The 25,937-nt window shown below is 38.5% G+C and overlaps 1 protein-coding gene across 1 annotated transcript in view; it reads right to left on the bottom strand.

Annotated features, from left to right (window-relative positions):
• Positions 1–25,937, bottom strand: part of LOC149204281 (histone-lysine N-methyltransferase ASHH2-like) — a 276,549-nt gene that overhangs the window by 209,176 nt on the left and 41,436 nt on the right. Inside the window, exons 3-5 of the mRNA XM_089394677.1 lie at positions 633–764; positions 426–542; positions 143–235 (exon numbers count right to left, since the gene is read on the bottom strand). Of these exons, the coding sequence (XP_089250803.1) occupies positions 143–235; positions 426–542; positions 633–764 (342 nt within the window). The remainder of the gene's footprint in view (positions 1–142; positions 236–425; positions 543–632; positions 765–25,937) is intronic.

Below are 25,937 nucleotides of genomic sequence, written 5' to 3'. Positions count from 1 at the left end.
AGAATGAACTCCATATCCATTGACTTGAACCCTGATCAGGTCCAAAATTAGAACTGCCCAAGTGATAGAACACCTATGAAAACAAATAACAAGCAAACTTATCTGTGAAGAATGTCCATTTCACCAATAGCAAGGAGCAAACCTCGATTCTATTTAATGTCATGAAATAGGAATGCTTTTGACCTCTTGAAGCATATTCCTTTCGGCGAGTTTCATATGCGGGTATGTCTAGCACCTATTTTAGACAAAATAAAAATTGTAATCCATTAGAAGCAAAAATAAAACTACCAGGTGGTAACCTCTAAGAAAATTAAAATGGGTATAACTATCCATTAATCAAGCCAATGTCGTTCTATTTAAAAAATGAAGAATGATGATTTATTGAACTGTGACTTGAAGTACACATCTATCATGGCAATACCAACCTCTCCAACATATTCAATAAGAAACGTTCCCTTCGCAACATCCTCAAGTGCTTGTAACCCAAAACAAATTTTACCACATTGGAAACGCTCAACTTTGGCATACTGCTGTTTCTGAAACTGCAATAAAATTTTGCCAAAACAAAAATTATATACATTACCGTACAACACACCATTCATCAAAATATAAAAAGGAAAGCAACAGACTACCTGTTGGTTTGAACAGAGGTCTCCACAAGGACATGTCCCTTGCACACATTCAATGTTAAGCATTCGGTTCAGGCATTCATCTCCACAACCCAAACTACCATCTGTTGGGGGTTTGCAGTGGCAAACCATCATCTGGCAAAACAAATTGAAGCACCAATCCTATTACAATCAAGTAGAAATTTGATGACATAATAAAAAAACCCTACTATGATACTACCATAGTCGGTATGCCCTAAATTGACTATACAATAAACCATTCAACGATCACTAGGATGTTACTGATCACCTAATTTATATGTTCTCAACTGACAACTACCAATTAGCGATAGATGAACTCAGCTATTCAGCACAAACATATTTTATTATTATTAAATAGATAGATGATGATACAATTTGTGGGAGGCCCCTGGATTTATACTGCCTTGCGTGCCTCTTGGTGAATGGGCATGATCTTTGATCATGCCCTTTGCCCAATAAACTATTATTTACAATTAACTCATGTTTTATATAACATTGTCTTCCTCCCAAAAAATGCTTTGTTCTCAAAACATACATGACGATGGATGTTGTTGACGAAATGCTTCAGTCTCCCAAGAAGCTTCTTCTTCTGGTAAGTCCTTCCACTTGATCAAGTATTCCCTGATTGCACGAGATCGGAGCTTCTTTTCCCTAGAGGTTATGATACCTTCTAGCTCTAAAATGACCCTTCCTTCGTCATATTAGGAGGGAAGCGTTGTTTGTGCTGATTGATGGCCACCAAGTGCCCTTTTAAGGCAGGATACATGGAAGACGTGAACACGGCTTTTATCCAGAAGGCTTAAACTATATGCAACTTGGTTGATCTTTTTGTTGATCTGGTATGGTCCATAGAACTTTCATGCCAATTTATTTTTTCCTTTTTGTTTCAAAGACAATTGTTTGTATGATTGGAGCTTGACAAATACCCATTCTCCAACTTCAAATTCTCTCTCGGTTCTGTTCTGGTCAGCTGGTTGCTTCATACGGTTTCTTACATTATTTTCTTTTAGGGTTTGGACGATTTTTTGGGTTTCTTCTAGTTGGTTTTTAACAGTTGGTAGATTTGTCTGGACGGTAGCTAGATCCTTCCATTTCGGAGGTTCGTACCCATACGAAGCTTGGAATGGAGTCATTTTTGCTGACGTATGGTACGTAGAATTATACCACCATTCAACGAGATGCAACCACTGAACCCACTTATTTTGTTTTTCTGTAGCGTAACAACGTAGGTAGGCTTCCAAACATTTATTGACAACCTTCGTTTGTCCATCTGTTTGAGGGTGGTAAGCGGAACTCATATTTAGGTAGGTTCCTATATGGTTGAACAATTCCTTCCAGAAATTACCCTTAAATTTGGCATCTCTATCACTCACAATGACTTTCAGAAAACCGTGTAATTTATAAATATTTTTGCAAAATATCTCAGTGATTTGTTTAGCTGAGTCTGATTTCTTCATTGCAATAAAGTGAGCATATTTGGTGAGTCTGTCGACTACTACGAAAATCTTATCCTTGCCATTGGATACAGGTAACCCCTCAATAAAGTCCACTGATTTTTCTTACCATTTCTGATTCAGAATGTTTAACGAGTGAAGTAATCCAGGTGTCATAATATTTTCACTTTTATTTCTTTGACATCTGACACATTCTGCTACATATTTTTGAATATCGCGACTCGTCCCCTTCCAAAAGAATGGTTGACGTGCATTGTAGTAAGTTTTAAAGAATCCTACATGTCCGGCTAACAATGGATCATGTGACTCCTTGAGTATCTTGGATTTAAACTTGGAGTTTGAATTTAGATAGATTCTTCCTTTGTACCATAGAATATCATTCTTCCATTCAGATTTTGAGTTGTCTAGAAGATTATTGATGATCGCAGTTATTTCTAGATCCTTGGCACACTCACTTCGAATCTCATTAAGCCATTCAAGAACAACAACCGAGACTGCAAGTAATGTTGGTTCTTCATCCTTCCTAGATAGGGCATCTACTACTACATTGTCTTTTCCCTTTTTACGTAATATCTCCATGTCAAAGGCGGCAATTTTTTCAATCCATTTTTGTTGTTCTTCGAAAAGTGTTTTTTGTTGGAGGAGGTTTTGGAGACAGTTATGGTCAATTCGAATGGAGAACTTACTTCCCAAAAGATATTGTCTCCACTTGGCCAATGCGTGCATAATAATGAGCATTTCCTTGTTCTATGTGGATTTAAGACGTTCTCGTTTATTGAGCTTCCTGCTTTCAAAAGCTATTGGATGCCCCTCTTGCATGAACACAGCACCTATACTAAACCCGGAAGCATCACACCCAATGATAAATGGTTTAGAGAAATCTGGATTTGCCAATACCGGGGCATTAGACATAACTTCCTTCAATTCTTCAAAACACCTTCCTGCTTCCGCATTCCATTGAAATGAATTCTTCTTTAAAAGGTTTGTTAGAGGTGCAAATTATATGTGCATAGTTCTTAATAAATCTTTGGTAATATCCAGTCAATCCTAAGAACCCTCTTAGTTCGGATATATTAACTGGTTTGGTCCATTTCTTTATAGCCTTGATTTTATTAGGGTCCAATTTTACTCCTTCATGGGATATTATGTGTCCGAGATATTCTACTTCTTCCTTCCCAAAGGTGAATTTGGATTTCTTGGCGTAGAACTGATGCTCTTCTAGTAGTGTAAGAACTTTATCCAGATGTTGTAGGTGCTCCTTCAAAGATTTACTGTAAATTAAAATATCATCAAAGAATACTAATACAAACTTCCTAAGATATCGACGGAATAACTCGTTCATAGTGGCTTGGAATGTTGCTGGTGCATTGATTAATCCAAAGGGCATTACTTTAAATTTGTAGTGACCTCGTGTGTTCAGAATGCAGTTTTTGGTATGTCTTCCAACCTAATTCTGATTTGGTAATAGCCTGACCTTAAGTCCAATTTTGAGAAGTATTTTGCACCATGTAGTTCATCCAACATTTCATCGATAAAGGGAGTTGTGAATTTGTTTTTAATCGTTATTATGTTTAATCCTCTATAATCAATGCATCGCCTAAACAATCCATCCTTCTTCCTTACTAATACAACTAGAGCAACACACAGACTCTTACTTTTTGAGATCATCCCACATTTTAAAAGGTCTTAGATTGATCTCTCAATTTCAATCTTTTGATGATGCAGATATCGATATAGTTTGATGTTGACGGGTTCTGATCCTGCTTTGACTTCTATTGTATGCTCAATTTCCTTGTTAGGCGGCATTTTCATGGACAAGTCTTGGAATACTTTTTTGTGCTTCTAAATTAGCTCTTGTACTTCTAGTGACTGTTTGCTAATCACTTTTGCAGATAACATTTCTAATTGGTGAAATTGTACTACATAGGTTAGTGCTCCTTTTCGAATCATTTTCATCATCTGGGATGACGACACGATTTGATTTTTTGATGCTTGGAATCCATATAACTTGTAGCTCTGCCCCTCCCATCTAAAGCTTATAAACTGCTTTTGATGGTTGGGTTTGTAGCCATTGGATACCTAAGACCACATCTACTCCTCCTAATGGTACAGTGTAGAAGGGAGATTCTAAATTAAAGCCTTGAATCTGCAATTTGACCTTATCGCATTTCCCTACCTTTTCAATCTTCTTACCGTCAGCTACCATCACCCTCATGTTGGGCATGGGAAATGTGAAAATGTTGAGTCTCTTTGCCATGGTTGAGTCTAAAAAATTGTGGGTGCTACCGGTGTCGATGAGAACCATTACGTTGTTCTTCTTGATATGTCCCTTTAATTTTAAAGTCTGGGGTTGCGACATACCTGTCATAGCCGATAATGACACTTGTGTAATGCTTTCGTCATCTAGTTCTAGAGAGAATGCTTTCGTCGTCATTGTTTGAATCATTAGTTGCTTCACAGTTATATAGGTTCTTTGTCTCTTTTCCTTTAGCACACCTATGTTTAGAGTCCCACTTTTTTCCACAGCATTTGCACTTGCCCTCTTTCAACCTTTGCATTTCCACGTTAGATTTTTCTCCTTCACGAAGATGCGGTGGAACATATTTTGTATTATCTGTATTCGCAGACTGGGGAAATCTTCGTCTCGAATATACTTTTCCAGCTTTGGCCACGGTATCTTTTCAAATTTCTTTTCAGCAGCTTTTGCTTTTTGTCTTGCTACTTCTATCGACGTAATGTCATGAAGCTCAAGTTCTACTCGTAGATGGGTTTTAAGTCCGGAGATGTACAATTGGAATAAACGAGATTCTAGAAGCCCAGGTACTCGTGTTGCTAAGGTCTCCCATTCTCGAGTGTATTCATCCACATCTCCTTTTTGTCGCAATCTGATGAGTGTTGAAAAGAACTCTTCTTCCTTGACACCTTGGAACATTTTAAAGAACGCATCCTTAAATTTTCTCCAACTGATAGCGAGTGTCGTCTTCCACTGCATATACCAATTATATGCTTCGCCTTCCATTTTCATGGAAGTGTGCCTAATCTTTTCGTCATCATTGTCAATATCGTAAATCTCGAAATATTCTTCTGCTTTATTGAGCCATGCAACGCTGCATTTTTTGTTACCGTCGAACTTGGGTAGCTCGATTTTTGCTCTTCGTTGATACGTCGCTAACGGTGGAGTGAAAAAAGGGTATTGATTGGTTGGTGAATAGATTCCAGAATTGCTTATTTTGAAAATTCGCATTACTATTTTCTTGATGGTGCGTGGATGATTTTTTTGGAGACTCAGTTTTTCCATGAGAATCTGTTGAATTTGCTGAATCTGGTGAATTGTGTTGTTGATTACCTTCATCATTCTGGAATATTTGTTCAGGTGTAATATTCATCCTATCACAAATAGCGGTTAGTATTGTCATTCTCTGATTGTGATCCATTTTGGATTTGATATGGTTCTACCCAAGCTGTCGTATCTTGAAGCTTCTTGATATCATCGGAATGTCCGGTAACCTTACTCTCGAGATCGACTAATTTTTGGTTAAAATCATCGGAATGGCTAGTAATCCTATTCTCAAGATCAATCATTTTTTTGTTGAAATCAGTCATTGTCATCGACGACATTGAACGGGTTTGTGGGGGTGTATATTTGTCCGCCAGTTTAAGCTTTCTTCCTTAATTGGAACCTTATATATATATATATATTTAATAATTAAATATTTTTATTATTTTTATTATTTTTATTTATTTTAATAATTTAATAATATATAATATATGATTATATTGCAGTTAACTATATAATGTCCCACCAACGCCTATATATATAAATTAAACAACGTATATTATAACAGTGTATCGCTTGATGAAACCGTGTGATATTTGATGAAACGGGGGACAGATACGACTGAGGTCAGGAATGGTCAGAAAAAAGAGTAGCAAGCAGGAGGTGTCGGGGACAGGTGTCACCACACGAAGGAATGCAACGATTGTTGGCCAGGAACAGCGGAACAGCAGAGGAATGAAACAATTGTAGGAATAGCGGAACGATGCAACAACGAAATGGTGACAGGGGTAGCTGACGAAGGGCGGAAGAAGCAGACGAGATTGTGGGCGGAAGGCGTGGTGAATGGGTGGATGAGGAGCGGAAACAACGTAACAATGCAAGGGAAGAGCGTAACAGGGTTGTGCAGCAACGACGTGCTCCGAAGACCGATCTCGCTCTAATACCAGATGGATTAGATGAACTCAACTATTCAGCAAAAACATATTTTATTATTATTAAATAGATAGATGATGATACAATTTGTGGGAGGCCCCTGGCTTTACACTGCCTTGGGTGCCTCTTGGTGAAAGATCATGCCTTTTGCCTAAAAAACTATCAATTACAATTAACTAATTTGTTATATAACATAACAGTTAGCAAACATACATGATTAGTGTCACCAAAATCCAACAAAGTGGGGCTAAATCAAATTTTCATCCAACATCATTAAAATCATAGGTGAAATCTGTGGCATAACTAAATATTTCTAGAGTAACAGAAAATAGTCAAACAGTTCCCAATACATCCTAAGGAGATATAACTCAGATGACTCAGTCATGGATAAACCCAAATACACAGCTTATATATAAAGATAGTAATCGGGATAAAGCTAAACATCCGGTGGAGGTGAACACAAGATTTGAAAGTTAGATACAAACTCAAAAATTAAATGCCTAGCAATAGCCTCATTCTGAGTCAAGTTTACACACCAGTTAGTTCCTATCAAGATATTAATATATATTCCTGCAAAACCCGAAATCAGCTTATATGCGTACAGTTAACATCAATGTAATGCTCACAAAGACAAAAAGGATTGCAAGTTCTCAAAAGGAGATGGCCACAACGGTACATGATGTACACTCTGGTGCGTGTGTGTGTATAACTATATATATAATATGAGTCCAAAATTGACAGAGAATGATCATCTTTGAACAAGTCTCCTATGTGCACAAATATAAATTACAAAACTTAGATGAGCAACCATTTTTTACCAATTCACCTAGAAAAATGTAAATTAAATAAAGATAAAGTACAAATTAAATACATACTTGGACAACATCCACTTCGCAAGGTCTCATCATTTGTAATGTCCTTCGCTAGGTCTCGTCATTTGTAATGTCCTAAGGAAATCTTTCCCTTAGGGTTTCCAAAACTATCTAGGGTTATTATCTTTCCAATGCAATAGAAACAAATACACACTCATACAACAGTATAAATCTTCTATGTATGCATTGAAAACAAGAATTCCACAGTAATTTAAAACTTCAATCAAAAACAGTACTTTTAGCACTGACTGCCAAATAGCAGTGAGTATATCCAAACGATTAATCCTTCAACAGTGCTGATTTAACAGATTCATAGCCAGTACAATTTCTAGCTATGCTATATCAAATCTGTTACAACTAGTTATTACAACTAGGCTATTTCAGGCTTACTGCACAGGCACATATTCATAAACTAGTTATGTAATTTACTCATGGCTACCCTGCTGCACTTCAGGAGGGAAGGCTGTACTCTCATAAGGACAAACGGCTTCAGGTTGGCTCTAAAAATTCACTATCCAGAAACTGGTTACAACTAGTTATACCACAAACTGACTTGCAATCTGGAAACAGGGACCTTGGTGGTTGCTGTCTACCTTCAATACTTCAGAGAGGGTTTCCGCAGCCTTTGTTGCAAGTTGTTAAGCCTCAATTCCTTCCTCAGGCAGATGCCCTTGCTTGCTGAATTAGGAATTTGGTGGCTGTACACACCCTAGAAAAGGGCCTCACAGAGAATCGCTGTCCCTTAATCAGCCACACCTGTACCCCTGTGAGAGCCTAGAAATTTTGGCCCTGCAGCCCTGCCCTGTGGCTGTGGCGCTGCAGCCTCCAGACAAAACCTCAAACACCGCACGGCTTTACCTCAGACTGGACTTGGTATCCTTGGGATATCTTCCGCTGTCCCAAGACTTCCTTAAGGCTTAACCAGAGTATTGATGACTAAAACCCACCTAAGTTTAGAGAGAAGCTCGCTGCTTATGGTCTCCTTAGACAGATTTGATAGCTAGATAATCCACCAGACCAAAGCAGAGATGCTCCAATGTTATTCTTGCGCCACAACAGAGAGAGAGATGTCTAGGTAGGGTGAGATCAGCTCCACTGAAACTAGACTAAGGGGATTAGATTGGGTGGGATCATCTCAACTGAAATTAATCAAGAAGAAGGGGTATTAAACCCTCAAAGCCTCAGGCTCAAAGAAAAACAGAGATAAATTAATACAATTCCGTGATGATCAAATGATTCTAACTCTCTTGTATTTACAGATTTCCTTGTGGGGGCTTTCTCTTCTTTATTTAATTAAGAGGGGTTCATGGCACCCACAAATTTGGACTTTTTGCCCCCAGATACCCCAAAACTTGCCCCCTATTGCCCAAACATACGGTATTTTTGGGTTTTCCCCTTTATCAAATATTATACCAGGATTGATAGGCTACTTTGTTCCTCAGGCAATTAATCTATAGGGGACAATACATCATTTCCTCCCTTCTTAAATAAATAAATGACCAAGAAATAGGTGAACATGACTAGAGAGCATAACCAAATGTCAATAGATTATCAAAATCACTATAAAACCCATAGATGCTAAAAAGCTATATAAAAAGGAAAGACACAAAGGCACAAGCTCAACAACAACACCATCGCTAGAAATAAAAGTACAAGTAGAGCAGGAAGGGGAAGAAGGAGAATCCTTATCTCCGTCTATCATTGTTAAAGGACAGTTGTAAACCTTGACGATGTCCTCTGGAAAGTGCCCAGGGCTGAGGAGGTCCTCCTGCATAATCCTCAAAGTATCACTGTAGCGAAATGAACCATCTCTCCTAGCATCAGAGGTCAATGCTTCAAGTTGTCTCCAATTTCTGCTGGATAAGAGGTAACTATTCTCAAATGTTGACAAGGACAGCCACTTCCTTTGGGTGGGCCAAGAACCTTTGCACCCTATTGACCACTCTGTGTCAACGACCCCATGGCAGAACGCCCCTTTTTTCGCAAAATGGATTTATCATGTACAAATGTTTGTGCCATCCAGATTTCATCATCAGTCGGTAGTTTTGTAAAGATGTCAACCCATTATGCATATATATATAATGTAAATAATCCTAACTTGACCACGTCTCTATGTAACAAGCTAGGTAAACCTATTGTTTTGATGACGATTTCCTTTCTAGGAGGTTTTTTGTCTCACCGATTCATCTGTGTCTCTAGACACAAATAATCGACAGAATTCCTCATAAAAGCATGCATATCACCCTCCCCTCTCGGCCAATCCCTGCTGATGAGAGACTGTGTCCTGGGCAGTTTAGTTGAGTTGGGTTTAGGCAAATCCTAGTGTTTTAGATCGAGTCTTTGTAAAGTGACTTGGAAATAATTTTAGTTAATTGGCTAAATTATTTTATTACAAGTCACTTGGTCTACTAGATTTTTTTTTTGCGTCACAAAAATGGGTAAATGTTGAGGGTCTATAACGAATGAGTTTTCCCCCTTCATGGATTAAAATGTAAAATCTTCATGTCAAAACTATTTAGTGCATGGTCCCTCGTAGTTAGACACCATGGCTAAATATTAGAGGGTTGGAAATATTATTAATCACCTCATAAGTCAATTAATTAAATTTCCTGGCGAAGTTAAATTAAAAGCCTAAGACAAAAATTTAATTAATTTTGTGTCCTAGGTAAAATTAAAATTCTACGAAGGTAAAATTCGTGGGTTTTAAAGAAATAATTTTTAGAGGTCCTCAGCCAAGGGAATATTGAAAATTTCAAGAGATTTTGAACCCTTCGCCCTTGATAGATAAATCAAAGTCAATTTTTTGGGGAATTAACTCAAAATTATTATTTTTGAGTTAATTAAAAATGAATTAAATGAAAATTTCGATATTCATCAAAAAATAAAATAATTTCAACGGAAGAGATTAAAAGATAATTAAATCTTTTTCAACGGTCGAAATTACTTTGACAAAGATCAAGCAAACTAGTCGTTGGAGAATTTATCTATAAATTAGAGCTCGGTGTCAGTCTATTCTATCTGATCTTTGAATCGTGTACTAAGCTCTTGACACTCTCTTGTAATATTTCTGGAATATAATGCAAGTCTTTGGGGTTTCAATTGATGGTGGTGTTCCTCTTCTTGAATTTATGGAAATATTGTTTTAAATTTTTCTTCCAAATATTATTTGAAAATTGTTAATCAATAGCTCTCGTGGAATAATCTGTGCACAGGTATCTTGTTCAATTTATTGGATCTAGGGTAACAATTTTAATTTGATTGAATCAGCGAGTATCTCTAGTTCTTGAAAATTATAATGTTATTTTATTTCTCTACTTGATCCGATAGTTAGATCTAGTGTTTGCAAAAGATCATTCGAATTTTAATTGAGTGTTTGGGGATAGTCCTTGGTTGGACCAGCCAACTCTCAAAACATAGTTTTTGAAAAGCCTACTTGATCAAAGCCTCATGATTTATCTAACAATCTATTTTTCAGCAAGGTGTTTCTGGGCTAGTACCTCATTAAAAATATTTAAATATCTTTCTATACATTGTGCAAAATTGATAGATCTGGCTAGTAAAAGCCTTAAATCTACAAATTTGAGAGCGGAGTTGGACTCATACTCCTCAGATCTGATAGATCTATAACTCATTTGTATAGATCTGAGAATTTTTTTTAATTTGGGTCTTGGGGTTTTATTTATTTTTTGTATATATCGGAATCTGGGTATATTTGTTTTCCATTTTGCAGTGCGGATCTGAAGGAAAACTTTAATTTGCACCCAGATCTAGATCTTGGAGGGCAAGATCTGGCCTCAACAAAAATAGGCAAGGAAGATTATTCAGAGAAATTTTCTTCAAGGGTTTCAAATTTCGTGTTTTCGGGGTCTCCATCAAAATTTCATGGAAGAGAAAGCATCAAAAATTTTTTGGTCACAAGGGCCGACGTTGGCCTCGCTACAACCCCTTCCTTTGTTGTATTTTTCTTCCTCTGTTGCCCAGCAAGGCTTGCGGCCTGCCAAACCCTCCTCACGTCCTTGCTTTTCCTACGCAGCCCTTCCTCATCCTCACTCTCCCTTATGTCGTCGCCCTTTCCCTCAAGCATGTGGCTAACTTTTCTCCCTACGCAGCCCTCCTTCCTCAGCCCTTACTCTCCCTACCTTCTCTGCTGACAAACCCCTGTTATTTTTCCGCTCAAACCGTCCTCCTAGTCTACCTTTTCCCTTCTCCTAAACCCGCAGCCCAAACCTCATTCTGATGTCCCTTTTTGCATGTGGCACTAGGTTACCCTCCTAGCTGCGGCCTCTTCCTTGTTGCCCACAGCAGCCAGCCTAACCCTCTCCTGCTGTCCCTTCTCACCGCTGCCTAGACGCTGCCCTATCCTAACCCTCTCCTCCTAGCAGCCTTTTCTCTGTCCCTCTTTCCTTATTTTCCATTCTTACAATTAACACATTGACAGCAAATTTGAGGAAGCAAATCAGTCTTCTGTTCAACCTATATTTCACCTCCTTTTGCAGCCTTTTCAGTCACCCAGGTAGCCCTAGTTTGGGTTATTTGTAACAGCAGTTTTAAAACGGGTATTACAGCAGCCAAGCAAGGATTTATTTGTCATTGTCACAGCAAATTTCTGAAGGTGAATTTCCTTTGTTTGAAGGGTTTTTGAGCATTTAGATTTGGTATTGAATTCAACAGTGGTCTTCAAGGCTTTAAGCCTTCCAGGTTCTATCTCTAAACTCTTTCGCTCCAAATAATAAGCACAGTAATATTATCTAATCTAATTGGGCATAAATTATAAATCTGGAAATTACTGAATACATTTTTTGAATTAATCTTAACTCATAAGTAAATCCTAATTGTCTAGGCATTTAATCTCTGCTATATCGATAAAAATTTCTGAAGTTGAATGTTGTTGGGCATATATCTAATTCACTGTTGTCTTTACTAGTAAAGCATTGATATTACTGTTTGTTGGAAAGTCTAGGCATTTAATCTCTGCTATATCGATAAAAATTTCTGAAGTTGAATGTTGTTGGGCATATATCTAATTCACTATTGTCTTTACTAGTAAAGCATTGATATTACTGTTTGTTGGAAAATCAAGGATATTATATTAGGGTTTGATTCTTCTTTCTTGATAATTACTTGTAAGAGTCTTGGCTTCTTTTGCTTCTTTATTATCTTATCTTTCATCAAGCAATTATAAATATATGAAGATTACAAAACAAGAGACACAAGATATAGGCACATGCCAAGGCAAAACCCTCCTCAAATGAAACACGCGATCTCCAGACATCTTGATACAACTTTGATTATCACAATTAATCATAGTAGGACCCAGAGACTTCTCGAACAAATCTGCCAGAAGCTTCCTTAACCAAACAACCTCTTTTCCTACTTCACATGCAGTCACATATTCTGCCTCTGCACTACTCAATGCAACGGGATCTTGCGTCGTACTCATCCATGAGATCATACGAGCTCCCAGACTAAAGCATCCTCCATTAGTGCTCCTTCCATCAGTCTCACTGCCACCCCAATCAAAGTCTGTGAAGCCAATTAGCTTGACTTCTTACTATCATACTTTAGGTAGTGATGTATAGTGCCACAAAGATACCTCAATACATGTTTGGAGCTATCCAGTGATCATGACGAGGCTTCAACTGAAATTGACTAAGAATGTTCACTGCAAAACATATATCTGGCCTAGTATTTACAAGATACATCAAGGAACCAACCAACTGACGATATGAGGTAGGATCCACAAGACTAGAGTTGGAGCTCCTCAACTTCTCGAGGTTGGTGAACATAGGAGTAACCATCGGCTTGAAGTCCATCATCCCAAATTTCTGCAATAACTTGATGATTTACTATACTTGCTCCAAATATATCTCCCCAGGTCTCTGCCATACTTCTAGACCTAGGTAGTAATGCATCAGTCCTAGATCCTTCATCTCAAATTCAGCTGCCAACATCTTCTTACATTCTTGAATCCTTCGTTCTACACCAGTGATGAATAGATCATCCACATATAGTAGAATAATGACAAGCTCATTATTCATGACCTTGATATATAGATTTGGATCAACAATACTCTTCACAAACCCAATCCTGAGAAGATATGCATCCATTCTTGCATACCATGCCCTTGGTGCTTGCTTCAAGCCATATAGGGCCTTCTTGAGTCTACAAACATGAGAGTCCCTGCTATTCACTTCAAATCCTTCAGGTTGTTCGATGTACACTTCCTCATCAATGGTCCCATTTAGAAATGCGGTCTTAACATCCATTTGATGGATATTCCACGCCATTGTAGCAGCCAATGAAACCAACGATCTAATGGTAGTGTACCTTGCAATAGGTGCAAATGTTTCTTCATAGTCAATGCCTTCCTTTCGAGAGAAACCCCTTGCGACGAACCTTGCTTTGTACTTGTCTATACTTCCATCAACAGCATGTTTGATCTTATAGATCCACTTTGATGTGACAACCGATTTGTCACTAGGTCTAGGAACGATTTCCCAAACCCCATTTTTCATGATGGATTGATATTCTTTCTGCATAGCTTTCTTCCAAACCTCTTCATGCTCAGCTTCCTGGAAAGTAGATGGTTTGGCTTCAATCAACTTTGATATATATGCAGCATAACCAGAATACCTTTTCAGTTTCTTACTTTCCCTGGAGAATCCTTTCGCAGCTTCATGTCCTTCAGCATCTTCTAATATAGCTTTCAACCAATTTGGCCTCTTCCTTGTGGTTGGGATAACCATCGATTTAATAGGCTTACTCGGTCCTTCTTATTCATCATTTGTAGCAGAGTTCTCATGATGAACTTCATCTTCTTCAAATATGGGAACTTCTTCATCATCAGAATCAATAGGAATATCCTTTGATTTCCTGTAAGCTTGATTCTCATCAAATATGACATCCCTACTTACTTCAATGTATCTTCCCTCCTTTATGTAAATTCTATATGCTTTTGAAGAAAGACTATAACCAACGAATATTCCCATGATGCTTGTCGAGTCCAACTTCTTTCGCTCGCCTTTCGGAACATGGATATATGTTGGACTTCCAAATATGCGGAAATGATCCACACTCGACTTCTTTCCTATGAATACTTCTTCGGGTGTAGTATTATCAAGACTCTTATGAGGACTTCTATTTTGAACATACACGGCAATCATCACTGCTTCACCCCATAAGAACTTCGGTAGATCTTGATTAAGGAGCATAGTTCGAATGCCTTCTTCAATTGACCTATTCTTCCTCTCAGCCAATCCATTTTGTTCGAGATAGTAGGGAACAATAAGCTCCCTCTTAATACCTGCATCCTTACAATATGCAATTAATTCTTTGGAGGTGTATTGCCCACCATTGTCAGACCATAGAGTGTTTATCTTTCTTTCGGTTAAGGTTTCCACCTCAACCCTGAACTCCTTGAATTTATCAAATACTTCATCTTTATTTTTGAGTAGGTCGAGTCATGTCTTCCTTGGATGGTCATCAATGAATGTTACATAATAGAGATGTCCTCCAAGTGCTTTGTTAGACATGGGCCCGCATACATCGGAATGGATGAGATCTAATATTTCTTTAGATCTAGATTCACTAATCAAATGGCTTTCTAGTATGCTTCCCCAATGAGCATCCCTTGCACACACCTTCATGATCTAACTCCATATTAGGATTACCATGAACCAATTGACTACGCAGCCCTGTCCTCGGGAATATGAATTTAGACAGGACATCCAAAAATTCTGAGGTGATCAACATTAGCCTTCTTTCCAGTAAATGCTTCTTCTAGGGTCATTTTGTCAAGAATTATGTGAGGACTTCTATTTTGAATGTAGACTGTTGTCATAGAGGCTTCTCCCCATAAGAACTTAGGAAGGTCTTGGCCATGCACCATGGCTCTTACACATTCTTCAATAGATCGATTCCTCCTTTCGGCTACACCATTCTATTGAGGATTATAAGGGACTATCAGCTCCCTCTTAATCCCAACTTCTTTACAAAAAGTCATGAGTTCTTTAGATGTATATTTTCCTCCATTATCTGATCTCAAGGTCTTGATCCTCTTTTTTGTCATATTCTCAACCTCTGCCATGAACTCTTGGAACTTTTCGAATACTTCATCTTTAGACTTCAAGAAATATATCCAAGTCTTTCTGGAATGATCATCAATAAATGTTAGTATTGATGACCACCAAGTGATTTTTTTACATGGACCCACAAGCATCAGAGTGGATTAGGTCCAAGATTTCCTTGGATCTTTAGTCACTACTAGGGAATGGTTTCTTCACATTTTCTCCAAGGGCACAACCTTTACAAACTCCTACATGTTCTTCCTTTATTTGGGGTGACATGTAACCATTTGACACAGGGATGGCAATATTTTGTAATGGAGATGGCCATACCTTCTATGCCATAACTCACAAGGATTGATGTCCAAATGTACTAAAGCTTGAGGAGGAGTTAGAAGTCTCTAAAACCTCCCCTCACGAATCCCAATAGTCCTTGCATTTTCTATACTAGATCCCTGGAACATAGAGGATGTTGTTGAGATGAATGTTCCCACCAAATTCCATCTCTATAGAGGTAGATCTAACTCCCTTGACCAAATAGTTATTTTTGTCTCCAAGTTCGACTTTGTGAGAAGAGCTTCCTTTAAATAGGGTATTGAGATGTCCACGTTCACCTGTAATATGCCTTGAAGCTACACTATCAATTACCCACGTGATTTCATCTTCAAATGAACTTGTAAGTGCAGAGTAGAGAGTTCCATCTTTGATTTCTTTAGATAGATTAGAGATGAAGTTGGTGATGTATCCTTTGATGGATTCAAAAAGACTCCTTAGAGCCTTGAGACTTTCCTTCATGTACCTTGCCACTGAAAAGAGAGAGACAAGATAGCAACTGCAAAGATGTCTTCAATCAAGAGTGCCAACAAACTATGATCTTCAAGCTTCCTTTCTTCACCTTGTCTCTAATACCATGTTGAGAAACCAAGTGCTAGATAGTCTAATGCTTGATTCCTCTTTCTTGATAAACTGTGAATGTTTAGTTGTCTTCTTATTAATTTAATGTTCTCTTCAACAAGCAATTATACAAAACTTCAAAGCAACAAGCACAAAGACAAAGAACACCAAAAATTAGGCTTCAAGCCAAGGAAAAACCCAACAAGAGGCAAAACCCAACAATCTTTTTCTTATAGAATTAGGTCAAAACGAGATATCCAAGACCCAAGATCAAGACCAAAAACCACAAAAATCCAAGTCAACACTCCTCCAAGTCTCCTCCAATCAACGAAAGTCAACACTAGTCAAACTCTCTGAAATCTAATCAAATCACAAAAAAAATTAGACTTGCAATTAAGGCCAAATTTCAACACTATAATAGCCTCGGAAAATCACAAAAAACTTTGCACGTGTGAGCAGAACTAGGGCAGAAAACTCGTCTTCTCTCTCTCCCTTGACTTCCTTCTCTATCCTTTGACTTCGGTGTCTTATCTTCTTGTTTTGCACACAAATCGATGTGAAGTGATGAGTGAATGAATGATCTTGTAAGAGGTCAAGTTGACTTGTATATATAGTTGTCCAGGAGAGTCGAATAGTTGCCACATAGGCCAATTTGGCTTTGTGTTGACTCTTTGACTCAAAATAAAAATTCTTTTTCTTTTCATACAAAAGTCCAAATGGGACTTGACTCATATACATTTCTTTTTGACTCATAACAAATTCTTTTTGACTCTCTTGACTCTATAACCATGAAGAACATGCTTTGACCAAAAATAAAATAATAATAATAATGAATATAATAAATATTTTGATAATGAAATTGCATTACATTATGAAGACTGACACTAGTTACAATTTCAACACAATTGACATGGTCAAGCTCGGACCTACCATCAAATTTGCACGTGCAGCCTCAGAAATTTGGTCAAACAGAACAGCGAATGCTCAGTCAGCCATAATAACCAATGCTTGGTCAAACAGCGCAGTCAAAGACAGTCAAAAGTGTCCTCTGCACATGCCATTGTCCAAGAGAGAGAAATGGAACTCAGAAAATCAGATCAGACTTGCTCTTCGTTGGTTGAACAAATGAGGCATCACATCATATATTTATACTTGTTGAATGGGGTGAAATAACCTCGGGGACACATCACTTCACCCTCCTAGGCCGACTTAACTTTTCTAGGCCAACTTGTCATTCAAAAAATCAAATTTTTTTTTAATTCTTCATAATTCTTCTAGGTTGACTTAGGCATGCGAGAATACCTCCCAATGCTACACAAAAAATCAACACTCCTTCTTAGCAAGGGAGGTATTCTCCTTGGCTGCAACAAATTTCTCCTTAGTTGAAATTTCTCCTCCATAAGAAAAGTTCATGAGCTTGATATGTTGATGTAGTGTCTTTTCACATGCACGTCTATACATCACTCCATCATGGAGTAGGTAATATGACTCCTGACATGCACGTCTATAGATCACTCCATCCTTGAGTAGGCAATGTGAGTATCCGGGGCATTTACCCCTTGAGTATCCTGGACATTTACCCCTGGCCAAATCAACATGGCTTCTCAGGTAAATGTATCAATCTCCTCTAGTCAAATTAGCATGACCCAGCCAATGTCCTTCATGGCTTCTCAGAAGAGGATCTGCCCCTATACCATTCACCCTTGGACAAATCGACATGGCCAAGCCAAAGTCCTCCATGGTTTCTTAGGTGAATTACATCAATCTCCTTTGTTCAAATTAGCATGACCCAGCCAAAGTCCCTCATGGCTTCTCAAGAGAAGCTTTGTCCAATCTTGTAGTTGCCCTAGGTCATTCACCCCAAGTCAAATCAACATGACCCAACCAGATCAACATGGCTACTCAGGTGAATATATCCATCTCCCCTTGTCAAATCAACATGACCTATCCAAATCAGCATGGCTTCTCAAGGCATGGTTTGTCTGATCCTACAAAGACATCAACAGTCCCTCTCAACCCGGGAGACATTCTACATCACACCAAGATTGTTTCTGAAGTATACAAACTTTGCTCTAGACAGAGGCTTGGTGAGAGTGTTCGCAATCTGCTCGTTTGTGGATATGTACTAGAGCTTCACTCTCCCTTCTGCAACATGTCTCGCACGAAGTGACTTAATCAAATAGTCCTACAAGAAGCTTTCAAAGCCACATTACTTCACGACTTACGTGACTAGTTGCAATATACTTCGCCTCTGTTGTACTGAGTGCGCCAGAAGTCTACTTCCGGATAAACCAAGATACTATAGTCGATCCCAAGCTAAAATAACACCTAGAGGTACTCTTTATGTCCTATGCACTCCTGGCCCAATCTGAATCAGTATATCCCTGCAGCCTCACTTCACCCCCTGAGACATATCTCAAACCATATCCAACTGTACTACACAAGTACCTCAACACATACTTTGTTGCAACCCAATCTATCTACCTCAACTCAACCATACGCTATCTCAGGGTGGTCGCTGCAAAGCAAATATACGAACTAGTGTTAACCAGGTGCATCAATGATCAAATCAACAGCTTGTACATCGTGGGATCCACCAAATCTAAATCTGAAGCAAAATCACTCAACTTCTTCAGATTGGTCACCATAGGTGTGGCCATGGACTTACAATTCATCAGACTGAATTTCCTCAAAATCTGGACAATGTACTTCCCTTGTCCAAGGAAGATTTCATCTTGTCTTTGCCACACCTCCAATCCCAAGAAATAATACATCAAGTCGAGATCCTTCATCTCAAACTCTAAGGCCAACTCCCTCTAACACTGAAGCAGATCCATTTGTGGTAATTCAGGCTAGTCCCTTTGTCACATAAACAAGTCCTTCTGCCATTGTTGCTCCCTCTATCACTAAAGCATACTCTTTTGTCTGACATGGTCCCTTCATAGAAGGCATATAGCTCCTAGAGACCTCCTGCCTTTGAGCATTTTGTCTGACAATCTCAACCCATGACATCCTCTCGGAAGGTTGCTCCCTCCATTTTGCCTAATTGTCTGCTTCCTCAAAACTGGAAACTCTTCCAGTCATCTAGCACGGTCCTCGATATCCTAACAATCTGTACAATCCTCTCTCTCGAACATCAATAATTTCCTCCTGAGTTAATGCTCGAGCCCTTAGGCCATAAAAGAACCTAACCATTCAGCAACTTGAGAAAAAACATCCTCATAGTCCACTCCCTCTTTTTGGGAGAACCCTCTTGCCACAAAAGCTCGCTTATTTGTTGCCATCTAATGCGGGAATCGTCACCTTGGCAGCCTCCACAATGGACATGTTCTATACAAAGGAAAAGAAAGGAAAAAAAAACATAACCAAGCAAAAATACAAGGGCAAGAGGTTGACTAAAAAACAAAAGTCATAATAATAATCAAAGGCGGAAAAAATATGAAGTACTTATCTCTTGATCTGAGGATTGTAGGGAATTGCCAAACTTCCTCTCTTACAAATCTATAAGAGAGTCTTGGAAACTTGTCATATACCTTGTCCACAGACCAAACTTCACTACTACTAGTAATAGTTTCTAAAGGAAAAATTCCTTTGACTTCTTCTGAGGTGGATGCCCATCATCATCATTGATCGTCGATGCATGTTGTTTTCCCTTCCTTTTCTTCTCAGGACACTAGGAGGCATCGTGTCCAAAATCATGACAAATGAAGCACTTCCCCTTTGACATATCCTTCTTCTAATCCTGAACAAGAGCGGGTCTTTTACCTGTATTCTTCTTATCGAGCATTCAAAAGTTCCTTCTTCCTTTTCCTTTCCTTATGTGCGCTGCAAGAGTTTTAGTTTCTTCATCCTACAGAGTCTGCAAGTTATTCCTAGACAACAATCTGGACTCCTTTTGGACACAATCAGTCCATAGTTTATCAAACTTCTGCAGTTTTTCTCGTGCACAAATTCCCTGAATAAATGGCTCCCATGAGGAGGGAAATCCATTGAGAGTCACTGTAACAAGCTTTGCATCATCAATAGTATCTCCAATGGCTATAAGCTCGTCTCTGATCTGGGAAACTTTCATAAGATATGAGACAACAGAATCTGATCTAGTCATCATGGCATTACATAGATGATTTCTCAAAGTTAACTTCCTACTAGTGTTGTTGCTCTCATACAATCCTACTAGAGCATCATATACTTCCTTGGCAATCTTCAATGCAGCAACATGAGGAATCAAGCGGTTCTTTATGGAATCTACTGTGATTCTCTTTGCCTTGGCTTCATTCTTCTTATACTTGGCTTTCTCCTCAACTCCCTCTAGATCTGGAATGACTTTCTCCACATTCCCTTGAACATCGTTCTCTTCCAAGAAAAGGAGTATTTTGGTCTTCCAAGATCTGAAGTTGATGGCACCATCCAACCTGTCTTCAACTCTGAGACTTGGTGCCATTTTGACAAGAGATCTCAAAACCAAGCTGCTGAACATTTGTCTCTTAGGCTGTCTTCAATGGATTCTGCAAGTTATTCCTAGACAACAATCTGGACTCCTCTTGGACACAATCAGTCCATAGCTTATCAAACTTCTGCAGTTTTTCTCGTGCACAAATTCCCTGAATAAATGGCTCCCATGAGGAGGGAAATCCATTGAGAGTCACTGTAACAAGCTTTGCATCATCAATATTATCTCCAATGGCTATAAGATCGTCTCTGATCTGGGAGACTCTCATAAGATATGAGACAACAGAATCTGATCTAGTCATCATGGCATTACATAGATGATTTCTCAAGGTTAACTTCCTACTAGTGTTGTTGCTCTCATACAATCCTACTAGAGCATCATATACTTCCTTGGCAATCTTCAATGCAGCAACATGAGGAATCAAGCGGTTCTTTATGGAATCTATAACATGATTCTCTTTGCCTTGGCTTCATTCTTCTTATACTTGCCTTTCTCCTCAGCTCCCTCTGGCTCTGGAATGACTTTCTCCTCATTCCCTTGAACATCGTTCTCTTCCAAGATAAGGAGTATTTTGGTCTTCCAAGATCTGAAGTTGATGGCACCATCCAACCTGTCTTCACTTCTGAGACATGGTGCCATTTTGACAAGAGATCTCAAAACCAAGCTGTTGAACATTTGTCTCCTAGGCTGTCTTCAATGGTTACTCTTTCAACAAGGTTCTGAAACCATGTTTAACTTTCTACAAGATGTACAGTAAATACAAATTTTATGCTAGATAATTACTTCCTAATGTTTTTCACATACTACTATTATGTCACTGATATCATTGAGCAATTACACTTCAGAAAATATCAACAGTAAATGCCGCAGAAATAGCAAAGATCATAGAAAGACAGTCATGCAAATCGAGACAATATTTTTACCCTAAGAAACCCAAACTTGGGAGAAAAACCAGCAACTTTTATTTCGGAGAAATTATTCTTCAACAAGGTTTACAAATCAGTAATTTGTCTAGAAATCTATACCAATATCCAAGTCAAAATACCAGTCAAACCTGGTCAAACTCCAGAAAGTCAACACTGGTCAAATTGCCCAAATAATCAGAAATAAATGCTGGTCAAACTGCCAAAATCTAGTCAAATCAGCCTTGTCAAGCTCAGACCTGCGGTCAAATTCGCACATGCGGCCTGCAGTCAGCATGCGGTCAAGCCCCCTTGTGCGGCCTCAGAAATTTGGTTAAACAGAACAGTCAATGCTTGATCAAACAAAATAGTCAATGCTTGGTCAAACAGCTCGGTCAAAGACAGTCAAAAGCATCCCCTCCACACGTGCAGGGTCCAAGAGAGAGAAATACACCTCAGAAAATCAGACCAGACTTGCTCTTCGTTGGTTGAACAAATGAGGCATCACATCATCTATTTATACTTGTGGAATGAGGTGAAACAACCCAAGGGACATGTCCCTTCACCCTCCTGGGCTGACTTGTCATTCAAAAAATCAATTTTTTGTTTTAATTCTTCATAATTCTTCTGGGCCGACTTAGACATGTAGGAATACCTCCCGATGCTACACAAAATATCAACACCTACTGTGTCACAGTATATGGCACAATACCAAATTGGCTCGATGTTGTGATGCTGCTACTTCTCAACCTGTGTTTTCCAAATAAGGCCACACTTTGTCACAAAATCGAAAACCAGGAGGGAATTGATGTCTGTCACACAGTGCATTATGTTTGGCCTGTGTCTGCTAAAGTATGTCATGGACTTTACTTAAAATTTTGGCACAGATGCACAAAGGAAGAAGCAGGAAGAAGCCCCATCTTTCTCCTTTCATTGGTGGGATGTGAATGAAGCAAGAAGAGCAGCTAGAATCTCATAAGGGGCAAGAGGCTCAAACACACATCACATACCTTGGATGGAGAATACCTTGCTCTAGTTGAGCTGCAAAATGTGCATGTAAATATCCGTGTTAGTTCTATTGATGGTAAATGCAAAGAGTATGGACAAAGTTCAGCAAACTACAATGGTCTGTACATCAGTTTGGGATGAAAGGAGGTAGAAAGCATCAACTGACAGCCTAGAAGCTTCCATGTCTTACCTCAGCGAAACTTGTAAAACCAGCAATTACATCATGCACAGTAACATATTACACACAAGTTTTTCCCAATCAACATTTATTCATTAAATTCTTCTCAAAACCTACTTGTGCTCTATTACTTGGATAACAGCACTCAAGGGGTCTGAGGCCTACCTTGCCTTCTCCTCCATACGATTCTCTCTTGCCGGCCACCTTCCACAGGCCCTCTCAGCCCTCAAGGGGTCTGAGGCCTAATCGCCTTCCCCTCCACAAGATGCTCTCTTGCCAACCACCTTCCACAGTCCCTCTCGGCCTTCTCCTCCACAAGATGCTCTCCTGCCAACCACCTTCCACAAGCCCTCTCGACCCTCAAGAGGTTTGAGGCCTACTCAACCTTCTCCTCCACAAAATGCTCTCTTTCCTGCCACAAGAATTAATCACTCACCCTTGTACTTATACTTTTACAAATGGTGCAATACCATGAGTTTATACTTATTTTGCACGAGGACGCGTCCCCCCAAAAAAAACCCTCGTCCTCCATGTCTCCGCATTCTGGGGACTTTAAAACTGCTAGGAAACGTTCCAAAATGGCCAAGGATGCCACCGGGGACATTTTCCCAATCCAACCCTTGCATAAATCAGGGACGTTTAGGGTAAGTTTTGGCTGTCCCTGCAAAAAAATCGGGGACTTTTGACTCGAGCAGTAAAAAAATATTAAATTTTTTGGCACTAAATTAATTTCCCTACACGGCATCTAAATAAAACTTCCTTACCCAAGTGATATCTTTGTTTCATTAACTCTGCCTCCATCAAACTTCTCACAGGTTTCTATTTTCCCTACGCAAAGCGGTGTCTCTGTTTTCAATATATTTGCAGCGGTTGAACTTCTCACAGGTTTTTGGTTCGTGGTTTGTGGCTTACGGCGTCTTTGTTTCGGTGTATCCGCAGTGGTCAAATTTCTCACAGGTTTCCGGTTCCGGTTTCCGTGTTTTGTGTTCAACAATGCAGCAGAGTCGTGGTATGACGCACACAACCCCTTCGTTTTTTCCAGCTACCAAACACTTTTGTATATATGTTGTGTATATGAAGTTAGAACTTATTGGGTTAAAACTTAAAAACTCGAATTCCAACTTCTGTGTATGAGGATTTATTGGTTTTTTTAATTTTTTAAATTATTTTCCAAACCTATTTAGTATTTATTTCTCTTTCATTCGAACCATCCTACATCGACTCATTTGATGTTTTGGTTCCTCCGTAATATATTTTAATGGGGGCATATATGTTTTACTTTTTAAGTTTTTATTATATATATTAATATATTATATATAGTTTGTCAAAATATTATATTTAATTCCATTGGCTATTTTATAACATAAATCACCACCAAAATTTTAAACATGTGACCTCTAGCCATATATAATATATTCCAACACCTGCTCGATCATGTTTCTAGTATCTATCCTTGTTAAAAGTCAATACTATATCCATATTGGCATATCATATAATAAACTTATAATTTATAATTGAACATAGACTATCCCAAGTAATGCGAAATGTTTTTACCTTTTTAGTATTTACCTTTGGAAACAGTGATTTGATTGATTTGTTCTACCTCGCAGACTATTCTTTCTAGAATTTGAAACATAGAAATTTAAATTATGAGAGTGTCTCTCTGACCTGGCAAATCAAGGCTTGGGTCACAAAATGATCTTAACATACTAAGTTATTAGACAATTCAACATTTGCCAATTGAGTTCTTGATTTTATAATTACTAAGATGAATTTCAGATTTCTTAACTAGTTAGTGTTTATTTCAATGTGTTCTACTTATCATTCATGTTTACAGTTTATGGCATATCCATATTGTGAACATATTTTTTTTTACTTTTTATATAAAATTGCCATCCCCAACCTTCGTCCTCTAAAAATTTGGGGATGTGCTCTAGCAGTTCCAGAAACTCGTCCCCCCAACCCCAAAGTCGCTGTTGAAATTTGGTACCGGAGGACAGGTGGTTCCCTTAGGCTTTGATCTTTGGCCTAGGGAAAAGTGTCCAAAAGAATTTAATTTTTCTCCTAAAGTGACTTTATAATTTTATAAAGTTAAATCTAATTTAAAAGTGACTTTAAGTGATAAAGTTATTAAGTCTAATTTTAAAGTGACTTTTATAAAGTCAATGAAAAATTAGAAAGGAAAAGTGACTTTGGAAATAAATGACTAAGTGGGTCTTTATTAAAGTGGGGTGAATTAAAAAATAGAAAGTGAGATTTAAATGAGCATTTAATCTCAACCATTGATCTAAATCTATTTCAGCCATTGGATTTAGAGATCACCCAAAAGTCACTTGGATCACCCAAAAGTCACTTGGAGTTATATTAAAGGAGGAAAAGGAGGAAAAGGTCATTCATTCTTTCATGAGCAGATTGGGAGAAGGAGAGCAAGAGAGCAAGAGAGATTTCTGAGCAGGAAGGAGAAGGAGACAGCAGCTTGGCACACATTCCAAGGCAGCAGTTGAGCAGATTTGTACAGCTAATTCAGCACATAGTGAAAGGCAGATTTTTGCACAAAAATCGAGGAGCAGTTTGCTGATTTTTCTGCACACAAAACGGAGGTCGTACAGCATTTATTGCTGTCCTGTTTGCTGTAATTTCCAGATTGCTGTGAGGCACGGGAAAGGAGATAAGTTGTAAATTTGCTTGCTGATTTTTGCTGAATAATTCTCACTGTAAAAAGACAAATTTCAGAAATAAAGAAGAGCTCTCAAACTGGTTTTCCCCAAGAGTTGTAGGGGGTTTTTCCAGGGTCAAGTTGACCAAAAATATCAGTGTTTTAATGTGTTTTAATGGCTGTTTTTAATTGCTGATTTTTAATTCTGCAATTTCCAGCATTTTGAAAAATTTCCAGAATTTGTGTTTTCAGCAATATTTATTTTTTTCAGTCTGTTAAATGTATGGTTATGGGAATGGGCATTTAACTACATGGGAGAAATAAGGAGAAACTGAAAACCGGGGTGGGAAAACAGAAATTTTTACATGGTATCAGAGCTTGAGTGCTGAAGGGCAGTTTGGGACAGCAAAAGGAAAAATTGCAGTTGCTGATTTTTCACTCAGAAAATTCCAGCAAGCTGATTTTTTCATAAACAGCGTTTTATCTTTACTACAACAGTGCTATTTTTCAGTTTTAGGACAGCAGGATGTCATTGGGATTGAGGGTGGAGGATAGGTTGGATGGGCATACAAATTACAGCGTTTGGAAGGAGAGAATGCA

The sequence above is a fragment of the Pinus tabuliformis genome, chromosome 1_2, assembly GCF_031772625.1.
Source record: "Pinus tabuliformis cultivar Carrire ecotype Pingquan chromosome 1_2, CPIR1, whole genome shotgun sequence".
Taxonomy (NCBI): Eukaryota; Viridiplantae; Streptophyta; class Pinopsida; order Pinales; family Pinaceae; genus Pinus; species Pinus tabuliformis.
The sequence above is the reverse complement of the archived record's forward strand: the minus strand, read 5'-3'. Positions and strand labels throughout refer to the sequence as shown.